The 10186-nt window shown below is 49.5% G+C and overlaps 5 protein-coding genes across 5 annotated transcripts in view; 3 read left to right on the top strand and 2 right to left on the bottom strand.

The window, feature by feature from the left end:
• LOC106901049 (histone H1.10-like) overlaps window positions 1-10186 on the top strand; it is a 135129-nt gene that overhangs the window by 1986 nt on the left and 122957 nt on the right. The gene's annotated exons all lie outside the window — the stretch shown is intronic.
• LOC106901069 (histone H2B 1/2/3/4/6) lies at window positions 357-1304 on the bottom strand. Its single transcript, XM_014963405.1, has one exon. The coding sequence runs from the start codon at window positions 1274-1276 to the stop codon at window positions 896-898; it is 381 nt and encodes a 126-aa protein (XP_014818891.1). The 5' UTR covers window positions 1277-1304; the 3' UTR covers window positions 357-895.
• Window positions 6124-10186, top strand: part of LOC106901054 — a 29769-nt gene continuing 25706 nt past the window's right edge. The window contains exon 1 of the mRNA XM_014963388.1: window positions 6124-6514. Within this exon, the coding sequence (XP_014818874.1) occupies window positions 6229-6514 (286 nt within the window). The 5' untranslated portion in view covers window positions 6124-6228. The remainder of the gene's footprint in view (window positions 6515-10186) is intronic.
• Window positions 7502-7940, bottom strand: LOC106901056 (histone H3). Its single transcript, XM_014963391.1, has one exon. The coding sequence runs from the start codon at window positions 7938-7940 to the stop codon at window positions 7530-7532; it is 411 nt and encodes a 136-aa protein (XP_014818877.1). The 3' UTR covers window positions 7502-7529.
• LOC106901077 (histone H3) lies at window positions 8865-9350 on the top strand. The gene has a single exon (XM_014963412.1). The coding sequence runs from the start codon at window positions 8868-8870 to the stop codon at window positions 9276-9278; it is 411 nt and encodes a 136-aa protein (XP_014818898.1). The 5' UTR covers window positions 8865-8867; the 3' UTR covers window positions 9279-9350.

The raw sequence follows: 10186 nt of genomic DNA, 5'->3' as shown, positions 1-10186 counted from the left end.
CGATCTGGAGCGGCGGGACAGGAAGAGCTCCAATACTCCCCCCACATCCCCTCCCCGGGCGCCCTGCACGTCTTTATTTTATTTTATATCAATCCACCCTTGTACAGCCTCGGTCCTTAGTATTTTAAAGCTGGAAAATCTTTTGGTGAAAAAAAAAAAATCTTTCCCTTATTTTCAATGGATTAGAAAGAGCTGCTTCACTGAGGAAAAGGCACCAAGTGTCGCGGGGGGGGGCAAAGCGCCGCGCTGGAACGGACGGAAAAAAAAATCAGAAACCAAGCTACGAGCCCCGACTGGAAGGCTCGCCTCAAGAACTGCTTACAAAATGTTTATTAGTCGCCTAAATAAGAAGAAATAAATTTATTTTACAGGTATAAGGACACAGAAAGCAACTTCTTAATCGCAGGCAGGATTTTCTTCCGGAGTTATCAAGTAAAAGACATTAAAACCATTAGAAAAATATAAGGTGACTTGACTTACCCCTGTAGGGACTTCCAAGTTCTGAAAACACAGAGCTGGGGAAACGGAAAGGACCGGGTTGCCGCTCTTTTTTAACCATATTTAAGTCCAGAGCTAACAGCACGTACTCAGAAATGAGTTTTAAATTAGGTATAACTATATGCCGAGTACAGGCTGTTAAATGGGAGCTCTCCAGATCAGTGACTGCATTTCAGCTACCTAAACAGACAAGTATTTTAAATGGGAGCCCTCAACATCAGTGACTGCATTTCAGCTGAAGACACAAGTATTCAACTCGAGTGCAATGTACCGATAAAAAAAAGCTACGCACGTACCTTTTAAGAAAAAACAGTAATTCAGCCCTTCTATGTGAAAAAATTGGTGGCTCTTAAAAGAGCCTTTGGGTTGGTGGGTTGAAACCGGAGCTGGAGCCGCTCTACTTGGAGCTGGTGTACTTGGTGACGGCCTTGGTGCCCTCGGAGACGGCGTGCTTGGCCAGCTCGCCGGGCAGCAGGAGCCGCACGGCCGTCTGGATCTCCCGCGAGGTGATGGTGGAGCGCTTGTTGTAGTGCGCCAGGCGCGAGGCCTCGCCGGCGATGCGCTCGAAGATGTCGTTGACGAAGGAGTTCATGATGCCCATGGCCTTGGACGAGATGCCCGTGTCGGGGTGCACCTGCTTCAGCACCTTGTACACGTAGATGGAGTAGCTCTCCTTGCGGCTCTTCTTGCGCTTCTTGTCGCCCTTCTTCTGCGTCTTGGTGACGGCCTTCTTGGAGCCCTTCTTGGGCGCGGGGGCGGACTTGGCCGGCTCGGGCATGGCAACAACTCTCGGGTGGCGGAGCAGCACCGGAGTACCCGTTAGTGCGATTACTCCCCTATTTATAGGGGCCTTATGCAAATTTATGGCCTCCGCGAGCAGCGCTTCCATTGGCTAAGAGAGACACTGACGTCAGGTCTCGTGCGAACGGCTTGGGAATTGGTCCGTTTCAAATCCCACGCTGGCATTGGTTAATAATTGGAACGCCACCAGCCAATCACAACGAGCCCTTTCAATCGCACGGTTCGGTAGCGAAGCTCGGCCCCTCCTGCCCGGCCTCGCCCCGCACCCGGGGGCACCCGCAGCATCCGGGCCTCGGTGTCTCCCGCCCCTTGGGCGGACCTGGAACTACAAAGTGTCGTTATCGGCAATTTCTACGGGAAAAAAAAAGGGAAAAAAGATAAAATTGCAAGGGGTTTTGCTACTCTTATTTTTTTTTCCTTCAAAAAGGAAATGAATACAGCATGTAATAGCCTCTGAAACAGCAACACGTTACCTATAAAAAGGGTAAAAAGGGAGAAAATCTAACCGAAAAAAGATATAGATGTTCTGGAATACCGAGCTTTGTTAGAATTGTGTTTGAGATAATTCTGGCTCACAGAATGTGTCTTGTTTTTCAGGACTTTAAATGAGATGGAAGTTCTGATTTAATGTGTAACTGGAGAGAATGTGGACTGCTTTGGGGATGTAATAAATATTGGATGAATTTAAGTCAAAGCAAGATATTCCTGGTAATAAAGATGGTCTTAAGGTCTGGCTGTTTTCTTGTTAATTTGACTTAGTTTTTCAAGAAGAAAATACCATTTTTTAAACAGTCTAACATGTTTAATGGCATAAGAATTCTGACTCAGGGTGTTGGCTTTGTTTTTTGGGGTTTTTTTGGTGTTTGTTTTGGTTTTTTTTTTTTAATACATGATAGGAGAAGTGTTCTTTAATAGAGTATTAACCTGTATGTTTAGAAAATGAGTAATCGTGGAGTTTTTTAAAATTAGAATTCTCTTTCGCCACATTATAAATTACAATTATAAATTCATTCACTGGTAAATGAGAGTGCCATGATCCACTTTTAAAGGGATCAAGTTAATTTTTGGTCGAATGATGCTAGGACTGGAAAACTTGGTATCAATAGACAGTGCTATAATGGTGCTATTTCCATTTGGAACCCTTAAGGGCCATTTAAAGTCTAGACTTTGTTGGCATCAGAGGAGATGATGGATGGCCTGGGCCCATACAAGAGGCCTATCTGTTGTGGGTAAATGTCACTGAAGTTGAGCAAGACTGCTAAAATCACAACAACACTAATTGTTCAAGGAGATTTGTAAGGACAGTGACAGATTCTGGGCAAGCAATAAAAAGATTAATCACCTACTGGGCTGGATTTGCTTCTGCTTTTTTTCCTTTTACCTTGCTGGGCAGAACTCTGGATTCACAAAGATTTCCAGCCTGTGTCCAAAATAGTGCTGTCTGAAGAAAGGGAGCCAGATGAGGAAAGAGTGGGACCTTTCTCCTTCCCAGTGAGTAAAGTTTGCAAGTGCTTTTGCTGTGCTCAGCACCAAAATTAGGGGGACAAAAGCAGCCACCCATGTTGAGGAGAGCAGCTTCACGCTGTCTCTGTGCCGCTGCAGCTCTCCAGTCTCGTGTTAAGCTCCTCCAGCTCCCTTATCAGGAACAGGGATGTGGTGGGTGCTCATCCATCTCCCCACAGCTGCCTTTAGCAGCTCGATCAGCTTGGAGAAAATCTGGTGAGGCAGGAGGGAGTTGTATCTGTCTTTTGAAGAGAACAAAAATAGTTCTCTCTTTTTCAGCAAAGCAAGAAGGGAGCCAGAGTGGCCAATCTCTAAACGCTTCACTCCTCACGCTGTGAACCTGATGACTTTGGCACAAACAGTTCACTGAGACCACCTCTCTCTGGTAACTGGAGTTCTCTCCTGAACACCTGTGAAAGCCCATGACTTGACATGCTCTTCTGTGACAGCATGGTGTAGAATCTCCATTTTTGTCTCCACAATAGCAAATGGAGGCTATTGCTCTTGTTATGCTGCTCTGAAAGACAAAAAGCAGAAAAACACAGGGCAATCTCAGCAATGCAAATTGCACGGATCTGGAAAGTAGAGACATTAAAAAAAAGAATCTCCCCCCGAGAAACAAACCCAGCTTCTGCAAATCTCTCTTTTCCCCATGTTAATCCTTTGAAGCCTACGGATCAGTTCCAACAGAAATGGCAGTTGATTCAGGTCTCAGAGATTCTCAATTCCAACAAGTTTTGTAAAGATCAGCTGTGGATTAGAAAGAAACCCAGGTTAGAGCCTCCATTGAGGTAAGGTGGCTACTATGAACTGAACAACTACTGCTTGGTTTTAGCCTTCCAGCTAAATAATCTGTTAAAACAAAACAAAAAAAAAAACCCAAACAAAATACACCCCCAAACCAACAGCTGAATAATAAACCGAAGGCCAGACATTCCTGGTGCAGTGTGGTTTCATATGCTGCCACTTCACAAGGAGGTAAAACTGGGGAGTGCTGAAGGCAAAATAATTGAGAAGGGAAGTAGGGAGAGGGTTAGAAGATGTTTATAAAGGGAACTCAAGTTCTTGGAAAGAACTGATTGTGGAAACCTTATGAATGATGACAGAAGAGTTGAGTATAATGGCTGTTTAGACAAGGTATATGCAAAAGAAATCTAGACATTCATATCTCTCTCAATACTCTAAAAAAGCCTCACATGTTCCCTAAAGGAAATAGACATGAACTTGTTAACATTCAGTCACTCATCATCCACCCCACTTCAATAACAATGGAGTTTACAGTGTCTGAGCAAGGCTTTGGAGCATCCAAAAGAAAGAATCCTTTAGAGTCACGAAACCCAAGTCTGATGGGAGGGAACACAGAAAAGGCTTCAAGAACAGCTCCAGAACAACTCAAGGACATCAGACTTTGAAGGAGTCACCAGCCTATTGCACGTTACCAAACAGTATGAACTGTGGCACTCTGTTTTTTCCCCCGATTGGGGCATTTCCTCCGGGTGAACCCATTGTGCTACAGGCTGCGAGCTTTCTCCTGTTCAGGTAACTGCTCCAGCTGGAAGTTTCTAGGAAGCAATGGGAAGACATAAAAGTAAATCTGCTGTTTGTGTTTTGCTATGACAGTTCCTGGGAGAACTCTGCATAGATATTTCTGGAAAATGTCCTTTCTTATTCTAAAATCTGAAGCCAGAAAGACAATCCATTTCTGTCTGGCCCTATCACCTAAATGGGCTTCAAGGGAAAAAATGGAGATTTTGAGCAGTATCTTGCCCTTCTGCAGTATCCCACCTTCTGCAGCCTCTTCAACCGGAAATGCTAGAGCATCACTTATCTGATGAAGGGAAGTCAGACACCTGTGCATTATCTTGGGCTTGCAGAATACACCTTGGCAATGTCAAAAGCTCCTGAAAAGAAAAAAAAATAAAGAAAAGAAAGAAAGAAAAAAAGCCAGAAAACATTAACCAAAACAAAGAAGCAGAGACACAAAGATAGACTTTTAAGAGTAGTAGGATAAATGTTAGAGATTTAGATTGGTTTCTGGACATTATTTAATTTTAGTCTGGTGTATTCCACTGTGGTCAAACAGAGAAAAGAACCAGGGGGAACTCCTGTGAGAAGTTACAGAACAGCTAGATCATAGCACATATAATTAGGAGTTAATACAAATACATCGAGGATGAAGCACAGCTGTCTAGAGGTTCTGATTATTTTGGAAAATCTGTAAAGTGCGGGATGCTTCTAAAAATCAAGTGTGAGAACTCTGGCTTTAGGATTATGGTAGCTACAGTATATTTCAACATGCTACAGTACTACAGTACTTTTCAACATCAAGACCGAAACATGAAACATAACTGTATTACATGCTGCATAGTTTGCCATTGATAGCTGCAAGTTTTCTGGCATTGTAAAACGCTGGCTGTGACTATCGGCTGAAGACTTAGAACCAATTAGAGAAACAGTAAATATATAGGTACATTTCTACAGCATAAAAAAAATGTTCCAAAAAAGTCACAGGATGAAAGCAAAGGATAAAGGGAGAAAACAGAAAGTCAGCATGCATTTCCTGAACTAAAATGACGTCTGGAAACTTGAGAATCCTAAAGAGGATTAAGGGGAAGCAAGTCAGTAAACGGATGTTTTCTTCCCTGTGTGAGCCGATGTGGAACTACAATTTATATAAATGTTACATTTTGTGTCCAATAAAGTAACACTATGTGAAGTGAAAAAAAAAAAAAAACAGCAAAAGGAGTACTTGGAGATATTATGTATCAAAAAGAGTAAGACCACGAAAATGAGAAACACGTGCCAAACATTAAAAACCACCTGAAGCAAGCTAGATTTTTTTTTTTTCATGGGTACATTAACAAATTAATCAAATCAGTTCCTTACACAGGCACCTCAGTCCCACAAACGCACAAAGGCGGCACGCGCTCAGGCAGTCGGGAGACCTGGGGCAAGAAACCGACACCCGCCTGAAAACACGAGAACGGGCCGCCTCCAAAAACCAGCACATTTATAAATGAACAGCTCTGCCCAGCGCTCCGCACAGAACGCTGGAATTAACCCCGCACCGAAACCCCCGCACCCGCCCGGCTCCCCCACTCCCACCCCGGGACCGGCCCTTTGTGCCAGCGCCGCGAAATGGCGGCGGCGGCGGCGCGCGGGAGGGGCGGGAGTGAGTCCCCCTCCCGGGGAGCCGCTCCTCCTGCGCCCAGCCCCCCCCGCCAGCAGCGGGGTCGGGGCCGCGGCCGGGACGGGGCCGCTCCCCCCACCCCCTGTCGGTCGCTGCCCGCAGGGGGAAAGGCGCGGAGCAGAGCCCGCCCTTGCCCTGCCCCGTCGCAGTCCTCAACCAGGTCGGACCGCCGGCTATATAGCCGGCGCCGGGCGGCCGTCCCGCCACACGGCGCTGAAGCGACGTAGAGCGAGAGCATGTCTGGCAGAGGCAAGGGCGGGAAGGGGCTGGGCAAGGGGGGCGCCAAGCGCCACCGCAAGGTGCTGCGCGACAACATCCAGGGCATCACCAAGCCGGCCATCCGCCGCCTGGCTCGGCGCGGCGGCGTCAAGCGCATCTCGGGGCTGATCTACGAGGAGACGCGCGGCGTCCTCAAGGTCTTCCTGGAGAACGTGATCCGCGACGCCGTCACCTACACCGAGCACGCCAAGAGGAAGACGGTGACGGCCATGGACGTGGTCTACGCCCTCAAGCGACAGGGACGCACCCTCTACGGTTTCGGCGGCTAAATTCGATTCCTGGGATGGATGGGGCACGATTTTAGAACACAAAGGCTCTTTTCAGAGCCACCCACGTTTTCCAGAAAAGAGCTTTGATTACTGTACGGGTGTGTGCGTTGTTTTCTTGGGGGCGATAAAGCCGGCGGAGGGGGGCGGGCACCCCCGCTGCCGAGATTCTTTCCCCTGGCCCTTCCTGAAGCAACAGGCAACCTCTAAAAGTGATAGAATGTCTCGGTTGCGCCGTCTGGGCGAAATACCAGGGGGGATCTACTCGTGGGCCTGCCCCGGGCTCGAGAGAAACGCGTTTGGGTTATGAAAGACGCTTGTCTTCGTCCCTCTCCCATCTCCTGCTCCTTTCTCCATTCTCCTCCTTCCCCTCTTCGTCCCCCTTTCCCGGTCCCGCTTCGCAGTGGGAACAGAAGGCAAGAGCGGGCAAGAAATCCGCGATGCCGGGGTAAACGCTATAGCGAGAGCCGCTCCCCGGTAACCAGCTTCGGAACGGCGCGCGCCAACGGGAGGTTCATGAAATGGCGGCGCCCTCCCCTCGGCCACCGGGGGCGGGACAGAGCCCGCGCGCAGGAATGAGGAACGAGCCTCGGGGGGTGCAGCGAGAAGAGGCTGCCGAGCCCTCGGACAAAAAACGCCCTCCCTTACTCCCCTCCTCCATCCCCCGCTGAAAGGCGGCCCCTTCCCCGCTCTCGACCGCATTCCTCCCGCCCCGCGCCAGCAGCTTGAAACGGGGAACATCAGAGACCCGGAACTGCCTGCACACGCGGGCCGCGGGAAGACGGGGCGGGGGTGGGGGTCCCACCTCACCGGCTGCCCCAGCCTCCCCCCGTTATCCCAGCACAGGCACACCCCCTGGAGCACGGACAGCAGCGCTCGGCACCGGCCGCCCACGTCCGCCCCGAAACGCAAACACAGCTCTCTTTAGTGGCCAAGTGGTGGCTCTTAAAAGAGCCTTTGGGTTTAGCGGTAACAGGGCAGCGTCGGGAGCCTCAGGCGCGCTCGCCGCGGATGCGTCGGGCCAGCTGGATGTCCTTGGGCATGATGGTGACGCGCTTGGCGTGGATGGCGCAGAGGTTGGTGTCCTCGAAGAGCCCCACCAGGTAGGCCTCGCTGGCCTCCTGCAGCGCCATGACGGCCGAGCTCTGGAAGCGCAGGTCGGTCTTGAAGTCCTGCGCGATCTCGCGCACCAGGCGCTGGAAGGGCAGTTTGCGGATCAGCAGCTCCGTCGACTTCTGGTAGCGCCGGATCTCGCGCAGCGCCACCGTGCCGGGCCGGTAGCGGTGCGGCTTCTTCACGCCGCCCGTGGCCGGCGCGCTCTTGCGGGCCGCCTTGGTGGCCAGCTGCTTGCGGGGCGCCTTCCCGCCCGTCGACTTACGCGCCGTCTGCTTCGTGCGCGCCATCGCTACACAGATCTGCCGCGAAAATGCAACCTCAGGAACAAAGAAGTAAGAAGCGTTAAACGCCAGCGGCAGCGACTCGTTTTTATATCCGAGCTCTGCTTTTGATTGGCTGATGGAACGGCCGAGCTCATTGGGCCAATTTGAAAATCCCGCGTTAACCCCCTCTGTGCCGAACTCTGATCTTTAATAATGAAATCACAGATTCACTCTTTTCGCGTTCCTTTTTTTTTTCGGAAACTTTCCACCTTTTTAACGATTCGCTTTTATTACTTGCGGCCTTCGTAGAGTTGACCAGTCTCATACTATCCGCAAAAGATTTTAGGTAGAAATTTTTTTTTTTACGTTTACTAAAAATATTTTTTAATTTTTTTTTTAAATAAGTGGTAAGCATGCAGAGAGCTTCTTACTTAATTTTCGTCCTTCTAGATACTTCAGAGAAGTACTTCAGGAACAATAGAAAGCTTTATTTTCAATTCGAAACAACAACAAAAAGTTTGTTAACGTGCTTCTTTTAACAACCACGGTCACGTAGTTTATCCCATAACGTGGTTAAAACATAGACTCGTCAACCGTAGTCGAGAGTCATAAACAACTCAGGAGAAAAAAAAAAAAAAGAAATATTAGTAGAAGCCAGAGAAAACCAAAAGTTTTAAGAAGTCTTCCGGTTCCTCTGAGGGGAAAAAAAAAAAAAAAAAAAAACAAAAAAAAAGACAAAAAAAAAGACGAAAAAAGGCGACTGCATCCTTTGGGAAGGGCTGGGGCGGCTTCAGCTCCCGCCGCGCTCACAGGGTGGTTGGAATTAACCAATTAAATCCTTCACTTTTTCGACCAATCAGAGACGGGAAGGCGGGGCGTCCCTCGCTATAAATAAGAGCCGTAAGAGGAGCTGCGTTGCCCTTTTAGCGGGACGCAGGGGTAGAAGTAGCGATGGCGCGCACGAAGCAGACGGCGCGTAAGTCGACGGGCGGGAAGGCGCCCCGCAAGCAGCTGGCCACCAAGGCGGCCCGCAAGAGCGCGCCGGCCACGGGCGGCGTGAAGAAGCCGCACCGCTACCGGCCCGGCACGGTGGCGCTGCGCGAGATCCGGCGCTACCAGAAGTCGACGGAGCTGCTGATCCGCAAACTGCCCTTCCAGCGCCTGGTGCGCGAGATCGCGCAGGACTTCAAGACCGACCTGCGCTTCCAGAGCTCGGCCGTCATGGCGCTGCAGGAGGCCAGCGAGGCCTACCTGGTGGGGCTCTTCGAGGACACCAACCTCTGCGCCATCCACGCCAAGCGCGTCACCATCATGCCCAAGGACATCCAGCTGGCCCGACGCATCCGCGGCGAGCGCGCCTGAGGCTCCCGACGCTGCCCTGTTACCGCTAAACCCAAAGGCTCTTTTAAGAGCCAATACATGCACAATAAAAGAGCTGTCAATGCGCTTCATTAACGTTTCAGAACGTAGTAATTAATGAAATTAAATGCAAACATTAACTTTTTTTTATTTGTTAATAGCATCGTAATGTTAATTCATGTTCTTTATATATTCCCTCAATACAAATTTTGCTTTAAAGCAATTTTTAGCCTTGACAATTTACTCATTCAATATTCATGGAATTGTCAGTTGGAAGGGACCTCTAGAGATCATCTAGCCCAACTCCCCTGCTAAAGCAGGATTGCCCAGAGCACATCACTCAGGACTGCATCCAGGCGGGTCTTGAAAATCTCCAGAGAAGGGGACTCCGTGACCTCCCTGAGCAGCCTGTTCCAGGGTCTGTCACCCTCACCGTAAAGAAGTTCTTCCTCATATTTGAGTGGAGCTTCCTGTGTTCCAGCTTGTGCCCGTTGCCCCTCATCCTATCACTGGGAACCACTGAAAAGAGTCCAGCTTCATCATCCTTTAACCTACCATTTAGTACTTGTAAACATAGATAAGGTCTCTCCTCAGGGTTCTCTTCTCGAGGCTGAAGAGCCCCAGCTCTTTAAGCCTTTTCTCGTAAGGGAGGTGCTCCAATCCCTTAATCATCTTGGTTGCTCTAAATTGGACTCTCCAGTAGTTCCCTGTCTCTTGAGCAGGGGAGCCCAGAACTGGACGCAGTATTCCAGTTGTGGCCTCACCAGTGCAGAGCAGAGGGGGAGAATGACCTCCCCCGACTTGCTGGCCACACTCTTCCCTATTTGACCCGCTTAGCAACAAGGGCACATTGCTGGCTCATAGAGAGCCTGCCATCCACCGGGACTCCCAGACCCCTGGATATATATACT

The sequence above is a fragment of the Calidris pugnax genome, unplaced genomic scaffold (assembly GCF_001431845.1).
Source record: "Calidris pugnax isolate Ruff unplaced genomic scaffold, ASM143184v1 scaffold44, whole genome shotgun sequence".
Classification (NCBI taxonomy): domain Eukaryota; kingdom Metazoa; phylum Chordata; class Aves; order Charadriiformes; family Scolopacidae; genus Calidris; species Calidris pugnax.
The sequence above is the reverse complement of the archived record's forward strand: the minus strand, read 5'-3'. Positions and strand labels throughout refer to the sequence as shown.

Bases quoted from the DNA above. Each gene is read 5' to 3' on its own strand.
- LOC106901077 (XM_014963412.1), top strand. From the start codon at position 8,868: ATGGCGCGCACGAAGCAGACGGCGCGTAAGTCGACGGGCGGGAAGGCG.
- LOC106901056 (XM_014963391.1), bottom strand. From the start codon at position 7,940: ATGGCGCGCACGAAGCAGACGGCGCGTAAGTCGACGGGCGGGAAGGCG.
- LOC106901069 (XM_014963405.1), bottom strand. From the start codon at position 1,276: ATGCCCGAGCCGGCCAAGTCCGCCCCCGCGCCCAAGAAGGGCTCCAAG.